The sequence below is a fragment of the Heliconius melpomene genome, chromosome 15 (assembly GCF_056956725.1).
Source record: "Heliconius melpomene rosina isolate 202511_hmr_F chromosome 15, ASM5695672v1, whole genome shotgun sequence".
NCBI classification, from domain to species: Eukaryota; Metazoa; Arthropoda; class Insecta; order Lepidoptera; family Nymphalidae; genus Heliconius; species Heliconius melpomene.
In genome coordinates this window covers 1,527,263-1,544,838 of record NC_140403.1, presented here as the reverse complement: position 1 = coordinate 1,544,838, position 17,576 = coordinate 1,527,263, and the positions used below count along the sequence as shown (strand labels likewise).

Below are 17,576 nucleotides of genomic sequence, written 5' to 3'. Positions count from 1 at the left end.
AAAGGCTACGGCTACAGTAATCCGAATGTGATCCATGACTGAAAGGATTAGGCAGCGATGTGTTTGAGCTAATTTGAACAACAATGGAATATTTGTTTGTAAATAGACGACACTATTTTTGTGTTGCGTGATATATTTTGATTATAATCATTGCGTCACCTTCACTTCACCTAAACATTGTGTCATGATACAATTCTACAATTGATTTAACAATTTTGAGCGAATTCTGTGGTGTGGTACTTCCATTCCATTTAAGGAATCTGTTAGGAACTTGGGTATAGTTATTGATAAGCATTTGTCTTGGGAACCCCAAATAGGAGAGATAAGTAAAAAGATTTATGCTGCTTCTGCATCTCTGCGTAGGCTGCGCAATTTCCTACCAATACCTACCAAAATTGCGCTGGCAAACTCACTCCTATTACCAATTCACGATTATGCTGATATTTGTTATCTCGACATTAAAGAGGAGCAACTGAATAAACTTGAGCGACTTCAAAACCTTTGCATTAGGTTCATATTTGGTATACGTAAATATGATCATATTTCTGAATTTCGTGATAAGCTCAAGTGGCTCCCTATCCGCCTTCGCAGGAATACTCATATACTTCATCTTCTCTATTCCGTGCTGTTTAATCCTTCTACTCCTCCTTATCTAAAGAAAAAATTCAGGTTTCTGCATGATGTTCACTCACTTTCCCTACGTTCCCAGAATAATCTATTACTTGAAATTCCTCCTCACTCTTCTTCTTTTCTGACTAACTCCTTCACTATTAAAGCTGTCCGACTATGGAATTCCTTACCAATTGAGATCAGACATGCCAAAAAGTTACAAAAATTTAAAACTTCACTTAAAAACCACTATATGAATATTTAATTTAGCCTTTGTTTTATACTTTTAATTTTCAAAATACTTTTTAGAAATGTATAAATATTATATCTAAGATTTATATGTATATATATATATATGTTATTTATTGTTTATTATTATATTTATTTATATAAATATTTATTCGTAGTATATATATATATCTATGTCCATGTATTTTATTCTTATTTCTACTATTAAATAATCTCCTGCAATTTAACGCACCACCCACCATCTTTTTTATACAACTCCAACGACCGAAGGTTGCCTGGAAGAGATCGCTTTAAGCGATAAGGCCGCCTTGTTGTACATGTTGTTTCTATTATTTTGTATATAATTTTTGTGAATTTTTTATGTGCAATAAAGTATATTGTATTGTATTGTATTGTATTGTGGTTAATAAAGTATTATGAAATTTCTGGGCTTGTCACATCTAGTGAGATACTTAAAATGAAATTCAACCTTCTAGATGGAGGCCATTGAAGTTTAATCCAGTAACTAAAATAAACAAATATAACCAATACTCATTACTTATTTATTTTCAGATTTATTTATTTTGGACAGGCCGTCTATCCCACGTGAATACCTTTATTACAAAATTTAGCCCTTGAGATTGGAACCCATGATAAAATCATTTATGTATGTAAGTATAAATACTTCCATACAAATACACTAAATCAAAATAAAATAATAAACAATAAAGTAATGTATAAAATGTATATATGTTTATTATCAATAGGTACAAAGTAACAGATTGAATATATTGATTTCTAAAACTAAATTATTGCATTATACTAATACTAGCATTGATATTCCATGTATCACAGTAGATTATACATTTTGGTCTTATCTTATATAATTATTTCTGCCACCATAGCTGTATGCATTGTTATATTATTAAACATCTAATATATATTTTTATATTTAGTAAAATTACATTAATAGTTGCATTCAGAGATGTCATTTAGCATTTAATTGACACTAAATTACACTAAAGTCAATTGAAGTCAGTAAACAAAAATGTCTCTAAATACAATTGTAAAATTATAATTTGTATCTTAACTCTTTTTTAATCATAATCATTATTAATAAAATATATGTGATGTCCAAATTATCGAATACTTGTCCTTATTCTAATTATTACTATACTAATACTAAGAAATAACATTTGAAAAACGAGACAGATCGAGACAGAACAGAAAAATGGAATGTTTTTAGTAAAAACGCTGCCAAAACCTTGCCATAAGTAAAAAAAAATAACCAAAACAGTTATTTAATATAATTTTAAAGTATTGTTATACTCTAATGGAATGTTTTCTTATAATATGTTAATCCTACATTAAATTACTAACTTGGAGATACAATGTCTGAATAGTTCTTATATATTTTTTATGTCAACACAAGAACATTGCAAGTAAATCCCTATTGCACAGTCAATATTAATTAAATCATTGTGTTATTTCATTATTTTATAATAATTATTTTAAAAAATTAGCTGTTTTAAATGGACATATTAAATATGTCAGTTTATTCAAATTTACATAATCAATTTAATTCGTTGTTTATAATAGCAGAACTACCTTCAAAATCGGTGGTAGTACTTTAATGTTAATTTTAAAATGTTATCAATCATTATTATAATCATTATTTAGACTCTCTCTCTCTTAGACTTAGCGTGCGGGTGTCGTAGCGCAGTATGCAGGTCCGCCCATAACGCGGCGACGCGCGCGTGTGCCGTGCCCTCCGCCTTCATTACCTCTGGGAGTACTTCGAGAGCTGAGAGGGCGTAGGCGCGAGCTGTTTTGGCTTCCTGAAATTTTTAGGGTTTGTTATAAATTTATTTTACATTTCTTATTATATTTAGATAGAGTGTTCCAGTTACAGCAGGCTTTGAAGCATGTAACGATTAAAACACTAGTAATCCCATTGTTCATTGTTATTTCATTGTCGATATATAAAAAAATTGACAATGCATTTTCCACATCTATATTTGGTAGAAAAATTTATACTGTCTTCCTCATACTTCTACTCTTTTTTTTTTTAATTTACTTTAATTATTTTATTTTATTTTTTTTTAAATTTGCTTTATTTAATTAAATACAACGATTTTTATGTAACTAAAAAAAATTAAAATTAATTTATTTAAAAATAATTCAATTAAAAATAAAAACATTGTGATGTGGAAGTACTGGGATAACATAAAACGCAAGAACTTATGCCATACAATAAATACACACAGTATGTTGTTGAATGGAAAATTTATTTATTTATTTTGAATACTTTTATATAGACTTCAAAATACTAGGATAACATAAAGCACCTAAGCATATCACATCAGCATATTGCAATGTAAGAAAGATAGGATATCCGGAAGTAAAACTGTGTCTATCTATCATTATTCTACTGATGTGGAACTGGGAGAGCATAAATTAGTAAGAAGTCTTTTTGGGCCAATATAAACAGAACAATAAATTAACAAACATTAGCAAAGAAATACCAGGACAACATAAACTATTAGAACATGTCATCAAGAACACCATACAAAGTTTGAAGAAATAGTCGGGGAAGTACCAGGAAACCAGAAGCTACTAAGTACTAATAAGTGAAATGTAGTACCAGCATGATATTGTATGTAGTAAGTAGTCCATCGCCACAGCACACACGCAAAGTACATACAGAGTACGTATGCATATTGTTTCGCACACAACTACTAAGAGTACATAAACTATAAGGACGTACACCCACCCCACCTGTACAGTACACCACAATGCGTACCGCCAACTCATAATATCTATGTTGTTGATATTATTGAGTAGGCAGAACGCACTTAAGTGCTAGTACCATACCTTCACATGAACTGTGACGTACCAGGAGAACATGAAGCATCAGAAAGTTTCTATGCGCTTAGTGTATCAGACTACCAGAACATAATGGCTATACTTGAACACAAAATTTCAAAATAATGATTTGCAAATACCAGGATAACATAAACTACAAAGACATGCCCACCTGTACAGCACACCGCAACGCATATCTGTGCCTAGCCCGCAGCGCGCGGGCGGCGGGGGCATGCGGGGCAGCGGGGGCGGTGGCGGCAGCCGCCCTCTCCGCGTGGAGACCGCGGGTGAGACGCGCGCAGAGCTGGCGGTATGCACTTAGTGCGTCCAGCGCTAGCGCCATACGGTCTATGGGCTCTTCGTCCTCAATGTCGTCTGTTAGGGAGTCAGTTGCCAGCCTGGGGATTTGATAGGGAGTTGGTTTTATTAATTTGATAGGTGATAAAGGGTATTTGAACATGTTTTTTATAATATTATTTCATCTACTGATATTTAAAAACATAATGGCATTTACCTAAATTTACTTAACCACTCCAAATAAATCATCGTTAAATTTAAATAACTATTCAAGGAAGTTTCGAACTCACAATCTTTACCTAAAGATATAAATATGAAAAATCTAAAAAAAACAATTTGCTCCATGTACAATTGGTATCCTATCAATACTTTTGTGAATGATACTATGTAAATAAAAAAAACAGCTTCATGTGCTTGTCCATATAGCAAAAGTCTAAGTCTAATACATTTTCCACTTTCCGTCCAACTTTTCGAGTCATCGCGAGTGGAGTGGAAAGGCTCAACGCTGAACTGTATATACAAAAGCTGAGAAATGATAATAATCAAATAAAATCATGCCTCGGAGCGGGTATCGAACCCACAACGATCACATTTAGTCAAACACTAACTACTAAGTAAATAATAAAAGACATAAACCTGGCGGCAGCAGTGGCAGAGTCGCGCATGCGCGTCCACCGCGGCGAGTCGGCGGCGGCGGGCGCCGCCAGCGCCGTGAGCGCCGCGCCCAGCTCGCGGATGTCCGCGCGTTCCGAGGAGCACCGAGATTCCACTGACAGATTATATAAATATATTTGTGTTATAAAATTTTGTTATTACTTTTGAAAAGAGATATGTAGAATTATTTTTACTCTTTTCTTACTCTGGGAGATACAATTTTTAAAAAATATATTTTATTCCTTTTTCTATTTTTATGCTGGATCTCGCAAATAACAGGATAAGTAGAAAGGACCAAATGTTAAAACTGAATCTAGTGTTCCTGTCAGAAATCCAAATATATTTTATTATGAAAAAAAAAAAAAAAAAAGATAATACACCAACCTTTTTCAAAAATTTTAAAGAGACGTCCTATCCCTAACTGTGTCAACCGCAACTCTTCTTGTTCAGATGCAAAGGCTTCTTGCATTTCGTCAGTTCTCATTTCGTTCTACGCATAAAATTTTTATATAACACTGTTATCCACAATAATACATAGCAATTAATAAAAAAATTGTATTCAATTTAATTATACATCTTCTTTTGCTTAACCTTCAAAATTGTAATATAATTATTATTTAAGCCATTATTGTATCTAGTTTAGTTTTATATGTAAACAAATAAATAAATTACTAAGAAATAATATCAAACTTGATTAGGCTCAATACAAAATAGTAATACATACCCATCATTCCTATGTAAAAAGAGATGCTTGAAAAAGGGAACCACAAAATAATAAACAGTTCCCACTTAACATTCATATACACAAAATAATAGTAATAGAATATATTCGTTTAAATTTTTTAAAATATTTTCTATTTGCCATTACTTATATTTAATATATATAAAATGTCTATTTTACCGCCTAACTTTCAACGCATTATGTGTTGAGTAGCGGAGCTCAACGCCGCTATTTGCTAGCGTGTACATATCAGTAATTCATAGTCTGAAGTGGGCATGGAATGCATACCACATTTACGGTTAAATTCTCTCTCTCTGTGTCTTTATTAAAAACTTCATCTAAATCCATTTAGTAGTTTTTATGTCAAAGCAGAACATTTGTTCTAAAATTACTAAATGGATTTAGATGAAGTTTTGCGAGAAGATTTGCACATTTATAATTTTAGTAGGTTTTCACTAGTATTGCACTTACCGGATCATCCTCCTGCGTACCAGCCAATATAAACTCATCATGTTTCGGTTTCTCCAGCCTGGGTGATGTTTCACACAGAAACGTTCTTAAATCAGCATCATGTGCCAACACAGGATGCCTTGCGACGAGGGTCAACCAGCGTTGTAAGGCCGCTCGTCGTCGCTGCAGGAACAGGGAACTGCCACCACCTACGACCACCCGTTTGGGTGGTAGGCTGCATACTGCGCTGTAATGTGGGAAAAATAACATTAAAATAAGAGTATTTTTACTGTATTAAATGTATAAAACATGGTACTCATTGTGGCATAAATTGCATTAAATAATAAAGATAAAAATATATTATGCAGGTGCAGACTTTACACGCCGAGCACTCCGCATTCTCTACGAAATTTTCGAATTTGTACTTTGTCTTGTTACCAGGGCTAGGAAATGGAAATAATTTATTCCTCAGAGTGAGAATTGAACACAAAACCGTTGCGTTTGCAGTCAGACACTGTACCGCTGTGCCACAAGGGCCTCGCCTTGTTAGTTTTACTTTGTTAGCTCCATTTTGAACTTAGTACCACAATAGGTAAATAATAATTATCAAAAACTTTGATGATGTTGTACATACAAAGCAAAATAAAAAATAGATATTAATATTTTAAAAATTCAACCATTTTAATATTCATTTCACCAACTGAATAAACATACGAAAATGAAAACATATTTCATTGTCTTTTATAAACATGTTTTATAAGAGATGTTTTACTATAAATGACTAAATAATTTTGCAGCTTTATTTAAGTATATTTCATGCAGGGTGGCAACAAATAATATTGAACCTAGGTTAAGTAACAAAAATATTTTTAAGTATAATTATATTTTAAGGTTGAGGCTGTAGTGGATTACCATCAGACTGGCAGGATATAGCGGGTTGCAGTTATTAGGGGATTGGGGACCAATTCCTGTATTACGGTTTCTACGAACAGATTTATGCAATATATTTTGTCAATGATATGACATGTAATATGTAAATTCAATCCACCAAACAGCTATATAAAAAAAAGATAATTTTTTAAATTTAAAATTATCAGAGCAAGGAAATCATTATAATTTATTATATCAATATCTTATATATAACTCACCGATAAGGATATTTAGCATACAAAACATCATAAAGCTGCACAAATTCATTGTATCTCCTTGTGACAGTGGTTCCGTGTCTACGAGAGCTTACATAATATTCACAATGTTTTAGTATTAACCCTTTTCTTTCAGGAACTAATTCAACACTAATTACATCTGTTGCTTCAAGTTCTTCAAATGTTACTTCTTCAGTATTTGTTGACATATTCACTAAAATTTGTTTGGCATTTAAATAGTTTTAATATATATTGCAGTTAGTATTGTATTGTAGGTTATGAATTTAATCTGAAATAACTTGAAAAAAAATATCAATACTCTTAATAGGTATTAAGTAATTTAGCTCTGTTAAGTAATTATGTTTTTATATATTATTTACAACTTCAAACTGTCCCTAACGCAGTGTAACAGTGTAGGCAGAGTGATCCTAGTGTAAAGACAGAATGTTGACAGAACTCAATACTGCATTTTGTCACATAACAGTACTAGACCAAGGAAAATAATAATCATTTATGCCTCCAAAAAGGAATTGAACTCACAACTGACATATTTACAATTAGATACTGCCTCAATATTTTTATGTTCCTTGATTCTGATATTTTTTTGACATTAAAAGATTTAAAATTTAAGCTGTAAGTAATATAGCATCAGTAAAAAAAAGTTTTGTGATAATAAGAATATTAATACAAACAGGACATTACAAAACTGATAAAAAGCAACATGTGTTTAACATTTAGGAATTCAAATAATCAAGTATATTGATAAGTTTAGAAACTACACATATTACATACTGTTAACATATTAATAATATTTTTTTTAGCTTTATGCTGTATCTCCCACACAGCAAGATATGCAGAGGGAATTTAGTATTAAGACACTCTATTCCCCACTTTCCACACAATGCACGAAGCATTGCACGTTTACAGTCACACACTCATGGGCCTGCAACATGACTGGCCTCAAAAAATTACATATTCATGTTTTGTGTAAATTAATATTCTATTAAGGCTTTATAATTAATAAGTAATATTTTAATAATTCCAAGAGCACTGTGCTGTGTAAATATAATATTTCACGTACAACATACCTGCTTTTTTATATTAGATTATTGGAAATTAAAATATTTGCAAGTTGCAAATCGTAAATTGTATCTATTTCTAAGCTGTCTTGTGGTGATACTTCCCATATAGTGCAACTGTAATCATATTAAGATGCTTCTTGTTTTATTCTTACTTCAAATATCACATCGATGAATAATTAATAAAAAAAAAACTAAAACTATAAATATAAAATAAATAAATGTTTTCCATTATGTCATAAACTTGTTTGGAAAACTTGCCACGTCCGGAAACCGGAAAAGAAAACTTTTGACATTTACATTTCGTTTTACGTTATTATATAATTTTATGTAAAATAATGGTAATAAAAATATGTTGATATGTTACTTATTGTTTTGTAAAAACCCCTTTAAAATAAGTTCCCTCCTTGATATATAAAAAGCTCCAGTTTCAATAAATTCTCCATTCCAATCCTGTCTCCGTGGACGACTGTTATATTTAAAATTTAATGGCTTTGTGCCAAGATTATCATGACACCATCGAAGTTGATGTTCTCTAAAATAAGAGATTAGAACTATTTTTTGCTTTTTCAGATTTAATTAATATTTACTTTTATTGAGAAATTACCTTTTAACAGAAAATATACAATCAAATGGTTCTGGATAGTTAAGCTTTTGAAATGAAGAATACAGATCCTTGGCTTTCATAAACGGTGATGTTGTCTGCAGAAGGGCTACAATTTTTACATCCAATCTGCTATTAATAAATTCGGACACGCCCCATATCGAGGGAGCCCAGTCTGTTGATGTAACATAACTTCTTTTAAAAATATCGACATTATCTAAAAAAATTATGATTAAATTTAAATTCAATATTTATGGTTTTGTGTGATAGAACATTTCTACTTACATTTAAGAGCTTCTAAGGCTATCAAAGGGTGATCTGTGGACACTGTTATATCCTGGAATCCAGCTTTCTTTGCAGTAAGTATATTACGAGCTAGGAGGCTAATACCGCCTACTATTTGAATATTCTTCAATGGTATTCCTTTGGAACCACCACGAGCAAGTATTAATATAGCGGGATATTGATCAGAAAATATCGGAGAAACACTGTATGATAAGAAATGTATATATAGTATTTGTTTTTACATTTAAACATAAAATAATATAGAAAAACATACACTCCAAAGACACAAATAATTTTTATTAACATGATAATGCTCTACTTAAACATACAGCCAAAAGACTTGATCGAACAAGGATATTACATCTAATGAAACATTTCCGTGATTGTTACATACTTGTAACGAGCAACGTGTACGACAATCACTTTGGTTATTGACGATATCATCATTGATTTAAACAATATCGAAAATATTAAACACGAAATTATTTGTTTTTGATAAGAGAAGAGACTTGTGTATTTGTGAGGTCCTATGGAACATTAGGATAGGCAGTGGGGTGTTCAAATTGTATTTCTAACTAGCACTACAATAGAGTTAATCTTTCGTTAAGTTAATTCGTTAATTTTAGCATTTTTAATAAACGTGAGTCAGATATATTGACCACTTTATTTCTTTAACTTCATATTATATTGTAAATCTTATTGTTTACTTCTATTAATATACAACAAAAGTAAAATATAAGTCTAAGAATTCAATTCTGAAATTACTTGAATAGATTTGGACGATTTTGATTTGTATGCCGTAAGGCGAAAGGTTCTTTTATGTTGTAAAAAAGCTAGTAAATCTAACATTTATTTTGTGCATTTACCTCTAGTGGTTCAAACTGTATTTATGATAACTAACTCGTCTTTTATTTAAATGGTTTTTATTTTTAGGTACCTACTCTTCGAAACAACGTTAAAGAAAAAATCTAAAAGCACTGGGTTTCTCATACAAAAAATGTGAGTCCGAAAGATCTGTATTGATGAAAAAAACTAATATTGCAATTAAACGGAAGCAATGTCTAAAAATTATAATGAAGAAAGAAATTAATCACAGGAATTGCAAAAAGATATTGTTTACATAAGTATGTAAACAATATATATAATATAACTCTCATCTAAGTGATGAGAGTTACGTTTATTCGTCATACAAACTTAAAAACTGTTGGCAATCAATTGATGTTACTGGATCAAAAGAACATGTGTCTAATGGCAAAACGTACATGCTTGATAAAATAGGATATAAAATAACTAAAATACTTCTTTCTTTTATTTAAATTATCTATATAAAAAAAATAAGATCATAATGAATAAAAAGTCAAAACGAACCATGTTTTAAAGTGAAATTAAAATGTCTTATCTCATTTCAAATAAACATATTTCGAGTTTTAAAAAAATAACACATTATGTAAAAATAATAACAAGAACCGTGACTGTTCTTGTCGTACTGTATAAATTCTAGTGGTGGCTTCAATTTCTCCATACCCTTTTTTGCCAAGCTGTAAAGCTTATTTTAATTAATATCTATTGAATACCACTCGTAAAAATAAATTTTTATTTATTGATATTTTCATTTACTCGCTCTGGTAACAAGGTAAGGGAAGAACAGAATGTCTGAATTAGGTTCCCTCTGCTTTCACTGCATAAACACCGTAAAGCTAAAAAAAGGAAAGAACACAGTAGTTACAATATTTCTTTTATTAAAATTTTCAGCATTATAGGTGCAGTACGCTATAGAACACAAATAACATTACTAACCTGTACCTGTATTCCTTGACAATATTGTCAACCTCAAAGTCACTTTTTCAACGGTTACGCCAATATGACAATTGACATTGTTTTCTGTTTTCCAGCATACCTGAAATTCTGAATATTGGCTGAAGTTGAAGTATAGGATTGCATTTATTATGAAAGTTCAATACCAAACTTGCAAATGACTAATTGCGCCATGCGCATAGCAAATGCAGGCTGCAAATATTCCATTAAAAACGTATCATTTACGTATCAAGCTTTTGTTTTTCTTTTAATAGAAGCAGTTTTACGCAATGAAGATCGAAGATTTGGAAGATGAAATAGCAGAGGTCGACAAAGATCTAGCGCAAATTGATAAAGAAATACTCAAGTTGCGAAATAAACAACGCGAACTGAACGAAAGAAAAACTTCACTTACGAATTCTATTTACAAAATAAAATTAATATCTTTGTCTAGGGTTGATTGGAATGGAAACGTGTACGAATGGTCAGATAAAGTAAAAAAAACCCTCAAAGATGTTTTTAAAATAGAAGCATTTAGGCCAAAACAATTAAGTGCCATAAATGCCACTCTTAGTGGTCAACATACAATAGTAGTCATGCCAACTGGAGCTGGCAAAAGTCTTTGCTACCAACTACCAGCTATTGTAAAACCAGGTCTCACCATAGTTATATCACCACTAGTGTCTTTAATGGAAGATCAAGTTAGGTCCTTGAAAAATAAAGATATTCCTGCAATGCTAATGACAAGCACAAGCTCAAAAGAAGAAACCTCCACAGCCTTAAATGCTTTAAAAGACAAAACTACAAAAATAAAATTATTATATGTCACTCCTGAAAGACTTGCAAAGAGTAAAAGGTTTATGGCAAATTTGCAGAAATGTTTTGCTGAGGGAAGATTACAGAGAATTGCTATAGACGAAGTACATTGCTGTTCTCAGTGGGGACATGACTTTAGACCTGATTATAAATACTTAGGGATATTAACCAATATGTTCCCCAATATTCCTATTCTTGGCTTGACAGCGACTGCTACAGCTCATGTTCTGTCTGATGTTCAGAAAATGCTTAGTATACAGGGTTGCCTGGTCATTAAGTCAACATTTAATAGGCCTAATTTATATTACAAAATTCTAGAGAAACCAACATCACAAGAAGATTGCTTATCAATATTAGAAAAACTTTTAAAATATAGATACAGGGGAGAAAGTGGTATCATATATACTAACAGTATTAAAGATTCTGAAGATATAGCTAATGGTTTGAAAAAGCGAGGTTTGAGGGTTGGCTACTATCATGCAACTATGGAAGCTAAGTCTCGATCTGATGTTCATATGAAATGGCATGCAAAAGAATATCAAGCCATTGTAGCAACTGTTGCATTTGGCATGGGTATTGATAAACCTGATGTTAGATTTGTTATTCATCACACCATCAGCAAATCTATAGAAAACTACTACCAAGAAAGTGGCAGAGCTGGCCGAGATGGACAAAGGGCAGAATGTGTAACTTTATACAGAATGCAAGATATATTTAAAGTTAGCTCCATGGTATTTTCTTCAATTGGCAGCATGGATCATTTATATGACATGGTAAAGTACTGCCTGAATGGAACTTTTTGTAGAAGATTATTACTTGCAAAGCACTTTGACGAGGATTGGGGAGATACTGACTGTAATAAAATGTGTGACGTATGTGAAAATTCAAATACAACCACCAGAGAAATTAGTCTTGAAAACCATTGTAGAACTATATCATACATAATTGAGAATGCTGCCCGTCAAGACACAAAACTGACTGCTCAGAAATTACTTGATGCATGGTTTTTAAAAGGACCAGTTCCATTGAGACAAAAGGGTAAAGAACCCAATTTTGCTAGGAATATTGGTGAAGATGTAATTGCATTTTTGCTTATTGAAGGATACCTTATTGAAGATTTTCATTATACTGCATATTCTACTATATCATATATTAAGAAAGGTCCCAACTTGGAAGCAGTTGATGATACAGATTTCACATTAAAAATGCCAGTGAGAAAATATACAGAATTTCATTTGGATAGGCCAGCACCCCAAGAGATTGAATCAATTGCAATAAACAAGCCAAATGCCTCAGAGATAAAGAAAAGAAAATCAAGTAGTGATAGAAAAACAAAGAAGTTAAGGATTATAGAGAGTGATGATGATTAAAAAATTCAGTGAAATAGTTATATACTTTTAAATAATTATTATTTATTTGGTTTTGATGACTGTTAAACCAAGATAATTATGTCTGTGCATGTGGGTGTCACTCACTGTTACACTAAGGCAACCTGCAGTAGACCTCTTTATTTGATTTTCAATGGCTACTTCATATTTGTTTTATTTATTATTTATATATTTAGGGATATGTTTAAAAATATTATATATATTTCTATTTGTTTCTTTATTATTATTAATGGTTGTTAGTTTAATTCGATAAAAACAACATTTTGAATGTACATATTTAATTTTACAATAATATTATTAAGCTAATATTAAATCACAAGAATTTTTATTATATCAAAAGAAACCCTGATTTCTCAAATTGTATAATTATTTTCATTACATTTAAGACTGACTGATATAATTCATAGTTTTGGTGATATTTTTTTTTTTTTGTTCCTGCTATTATATTAATTAAACTCGACGTCTTGGAGAATATTGTAATGGCGATAGTTTTTCATAAGCTGCGACATTTTCCTCTGTATACTTAGATTTCCTGATTGGGTATTTTGGTTTCCTATTTCTTATTGCATTAGATCCACTTATATGTTCTGTAATTAAAAGATTTTTTTTACACAATGTACTTAAATTTAATAAAAAATGTAAATGCCTGTCCATGAAAGACATATGACGAAAAATATATTTTGGGAATAGTTATAAAGTTGCAATAACACCCAAAACAAACATTTTTATATTTTTTCTGTGTGCTTGTGCACGCTTATCTCAAAAACGGTTGAACTAATTAAAATACAATTTTCACTCTTGTATTTTGTTAAATTTCGTAAACATTTAAGGTTAGTATAAATAAACAACTTACCAATCTTTCCGCTGCTACTTGACCTAGCAGTTTCGTTATATAAAACACTGAAACCGGTTGCCGATGACCTGGCAGAAGAGCAATGGCTGTCGACACCCAAAGCATCAAGGGCCCTCATACGTTCAGCTATTTGGTCTTTAATGAGATCCCTATGAGGACCAGCTTGGCCTAAATCTTCCATCTCGGCTAACCATTCGGCTCTTTCGCGAATTTGAGTCAGTACTACAATTTTTTTTAATATATTAAAACAAAACAGATATATTTCTTTAAAAACTTGATGTAACTTTTTATCGAAATATATCTGAGTGTTGTATACAACAAGAGAAGTCAAAGTGAAATATACAAAACTATAGATATATTATATATGATATTTTCAGTTTTTTAGTGGTTGTTGATATAAAAGCAGATATACATCATCTGTGAAAATGACTATCAAAGTTCATGAGATACAACCGTGTGACAAGCGGATAAACAGACAGCGAAGTCTTAGTAATAGGGTTCTGTAGGCTTTTTTTTAACACAAAAAAAACAAAATCTGCGCAGCCTCTACAGCTAACTTTACTAGGTACGACCATGACTCGTCAAGTGTATTGTCCCTAAAGCTTACAATCATTCCATTGTTCCTTTTTCGTCGGTATTTTAGATTTTTGTTTTGTAATTCGCGGAGGCGAGGGCGGTTTATGGTCAGTGTCTCCATAGGTCATTATATTTGCTAATTTATCTTTTAATTTCTCTCTATCTTCGCCTGTTTTTAACGGACAGTAGCTGTAACATTAAAAGTATTTTTTTAGCTTGCGCCATATAACACACGTAGCAGAGGTGACTTAGTGTTAAGACTCACCATTCCCATTAAAACACTTCCGATCTCCTACTTCCGCCAAATTCTCGAGATATCGTGTTAAGTGACGGAATTAAACACTGCGCTTTGCTTCATTACTAAAGCGACTGGGGGTCGAACCCATAACCGGCGTGTTATCAGTAGCAAGCTCGTGCCACTGCGCCACGACGACGGTCTCTAACAACATTAGGCTAAGTTCAGATGAATGCGCGATTCAGCCGGTTCAGATGACGCCGGATTAGTATCAAGAACGTGCGCGCGGTCATGTACACAAAAACATTGATTTGCGAGAAATGTCTAGTACCTATATGTGTGTTATCTATGGTTAGAGTCTTTAGCGGCGCGCCGAGCCAACCGCGCGTCGCCGCAAGTTCATCTGAACTTAGGTATATTTTTTAGGTACTATGCGTACACACTGTGGTGGACTAACTCCGTCGGAGGCCCGGGGCGGTGTCGTTGAATGAGGCCCCCCCAAGCAACCCCCCCCCCCCCCCCCCCCCCCCCCGGCCTAAAAAATTTTTTTATGTACAAATTAGTGTGTATACTTATTTAGTTTACATTTACACTTGAAAATAAACGACGAATTGGGATAATAAAAGAAGCCATGATCCGTCTAAATAATGTATGGAAGAAAAGAGGAATTTGTATCAAAACCAAAATAAGAATGGTACGAGCACTGATATTCTCTATTACTAGCATTTGATAGTTAGGTACAGGTGGAGGCAGAGCAGCTCTAGATGTAAAACCTGATCATTGTCAATTCATAAGCTTAGTTCCAATATAGATAATAATTTATCATCATGAGCTAGTTCACACTCTATAATAATATTAGTTCCGCGTATGAAATAAAGTACACTGAGATCTCAGGGCCCCCAGACCTACGTCATTTTAGTAAAGCTGAAATTTTGAAGATTAATAATCTAATAAGTAGGTAAGAGTGTATGCGTACTTACTAACTTGAAAGTGAGGCCCTTTCAAAGATAGCGCCAATTTAAGGTACACGCTCACCAACGTTACAGTAAAAACGCTCGTATTTAAATATGTTTTTGAGAAAAATGTAAAAAAAAAATATAACCAAACCCTTTACGTAGGCTTTACTCTTGCCAGACGTCCTAAAGATTGTTTAAAATTGGGACAAAATACACTATACTTCTTCTTCTTATTGGCATTAATCCCAGCTATTTCCAGGGTCTGCCTTCCTACTCAACCTACTTCATTTTGCACGATCTTAAGTGCCTCGATGGTGAGTCCATCGGCTCTCATGTCCTGCATCACAACATCCAACCAGCGCTTTCTTCGGCGTTCGATAGGTCTCACTCCAGGGGCTGATATAGCATGGCACTTGCATCCGCGTAACGTGGCCAAATTATCTCAGGCGATGCTCTTGGAGTTTATCCGCTACGTCACGGACTCCAAGACTACCTCGAATGTATGTGTTACGATTGCGGTCATACCGTGTTACGTCGTACATCCACCTTAGCATCTTCATTTCCGTGACGTGAAGCTCCTGAATGTGCCGAGATAGTGCTGGTCAGCATTCACTGCCATATAAAATAACAGGTATGCTTTTATATATCACCCGTCACCTCTGCTAGGAAGTCAGTCTACATCGGTCCATTTAGCTACTTTTTTCTTCGGGGTGACGTTAAAGTTAAAGTTAAAGTTGGTCCGTCAGGCTTTCCCCTGGAATTATTTTACAGTTAGTTACTTTGCCCATATGACACCGTCTGGTCAATAAGTAGTTAATTTGAGTTGAGTGGGACCCAATTTGCTATTTGCCAACTGCCATTTGACTTCCAAAACCACTTTGAAAAGGTACGCTATAATTTTACATATATTATTTATGGACTATTTTAAGACCCCTTATAAGTAACCAAACCGATCTGATGGCTCAATCATCCTCCCAGACAGAGATGTATCTTTATTTTGCGCTACTTCTGGAAGGGCCCCACTTTCAGGTTAGTGAGTACGCAAACTTTTATAAAATGACGTCGGTCTGAAGGCCCTAGGAACTTGAAGTAAAAAACTTCGAACTGTGATTCCATCACATGCAAACTACCGGTACAGGCTGCACTAATCCTTGTACTTATTTGTTTATTGGAGGCCCCCTTCAACCTTAAACTTTCTCTTAAGTAGATACTATGCGTTTTTTCAAAGGCTTATTTAGGATTTCATCAAGGGAATTTGCACCATTTGGAGGCCCCCCAGGACCCGAGGCCCGGGGCGGACCGCCCCTGCCCCCCCCCCCCCCCTAGTCCGCCACTGCATACATAAACATATAAAATACACCTTAAAGAAAGACGTTACTCAACATTTAATAATTTGCAGTCCAACGGAAAGAGGAGACACTCTCTGTCTTGATTTTGATCAAGATATAAATAAATTAATTAATCAAATATTTTAGTACTTACTGGTCTACACTTAAAGTTTCCGATACTCTTATAGCAGAAAGAGATCGACGTCGAGATGTTCTAGGTCGAACTGATGGAGGCTGCGGCCGTGGCTTAGTTTCCAGTTTGACTTCTTCCTGACGCAGCGTAAAGGCATTCTTACGCCGCTGCGCTATTGTAAGCTTAGATTCCTCTAGGAGTACTAGGATAATATATAGTAATAAAAATATATTGAATTTTAAGACATTTTTAAGTAAAAAAAATATTATAGGTACATTTTAAAAAATCTTGTCGGGCTGCGGAAGGTTCCAGTACTTTCGTGTGAAACACTCCACCGTGCGGTATAGTTTTGCTGGGCCACGTAATATTAACACATCCATTTGCATCGGGTTTTTCCATTATTTTAATAAAAACTTTTAATTATTGTTTAATATTTTGTGATATATATGCAATGCGTATGATTTGACTATTTTCAAAATATCCCAGGAAACGCTATTGATATAATAATAATGTAATAGATAAATTATATTTGGAATATTTTGTTGTAGTTAATATTATGT

General features: G+C 33.1%; 4 protein-coding genes and 1 long non-coding RNA gene across 6 annotated transcripts; 2 read left to right on the top strand and 3 right to left on the bottom strand.

Moving 5' to 3' along the window:
- Positions 1-1,568: 1,568 nt before the first annotated feature.
- Positions 1,569-8,340, bottom strand: LOC146531224 (sorting nexin-8-like). Its single transcript, XM_085198111.1, has 7 exons — positions 8,058-8,340; positions 6,973-7,183; positions 5,846-6,071; positions 5,038-5,143; positions 4,636-4,768; positions 3,875-4,100; positions 1,569-2,675 (listed from the first exon to the last, which is right to left on the bottom strand). Exons 2-7 carry the CDS (start codon positions 7,176-7,178, stop codon positions 2,514-2,516), a joined length of 1,059 nt encoding a protein of 352 aa, XP_085054237.1. The 5' UTR covers positions 7,179-7,183; positions 8,058-8,340; the 3' UTR covers positions 1,569-2,513.
- Positions 8,341-8,411: 71 nt separating this feature from the next.
- Positions 8,412-9,369, bottom strand: Csas (CMP-sialic acid synthase). The gene is made up of 4 exons (XM_085198112.1): positions 9,212-9,369; positions 8,938-9,140; positions 8,656-8,869; positions 8,412-8,583 (listed from the first exon to the last, which is right to left on the bottom strand). Exons 1-4 carry the CDS (start codon positions 9,241-9,243, stop codon positions 8,412-8,414), a joined length of 621 nt encoding a protein of 206 aa, XP_085054238.1. The 5' UTR covers positions 9,244-9,369.
- LOC146531222 (uncharacterized) lies at positions 8,926-10,235 on the top strand. 2 transcript variants are annotated; one of them, XR_014878779.1, is made up of 2 exons: positions 8,926-9,011; positions 9,871-10,235. It is a non-coding gene; the product is annotated as an uncharacterized LOC146531222 (long non-coding RNA). The 2 variants fall into 2 exon arrangements; XR_014878780.1 differs by lacking the exon at positions 8,926-9,011 and adding an exon at positions 9,469-9,577.
- Positions 10,236-10,742: 507 nt separating this feature from the next.
- LOC146531221 (ATP-dependent DNA helicase Q1-like) lies at positions 10,743-13,248 on the top strand. The gene has a single exon (XM_085197963.1). It carries the CDS (start codon positions 11,022-11,024, stop codon positions 12,915-12,917), a length of 1,896 nt encoding a protein of 631 aa, XP_085054089.1. The 5' UTR covers positions 10,743-11,021; the 3' UTR covers positions 12,918-13,248.
- Positions 11,212-17,491, bottom strand: LOC146531220 (UPF0193 protein EVG1 homolog). Its single transcript, XM_085197966.1, has 5 exons — positions 17,292-17,491; positions 17,038-17,218; positions 14,396-14,553; positions 13,789-14,010; positions 11,212-13,522 (listed from the first exon to the last, which is right to left on the bottom strand). Exons 1-5 carry the CDS (start codon positions 17,413-17,415, stop codon positions 13,386-13,388), a joined length of 822 nt encoding a protein of 273 aa, XP_085054092.1. The 5' UTR covers positions 17,416-17,491; the 3' UTR covers positions 11,212-13,385.
- Between the last annotated feature and the right edge of the window lie 85 nt (positions 17,492-17,576).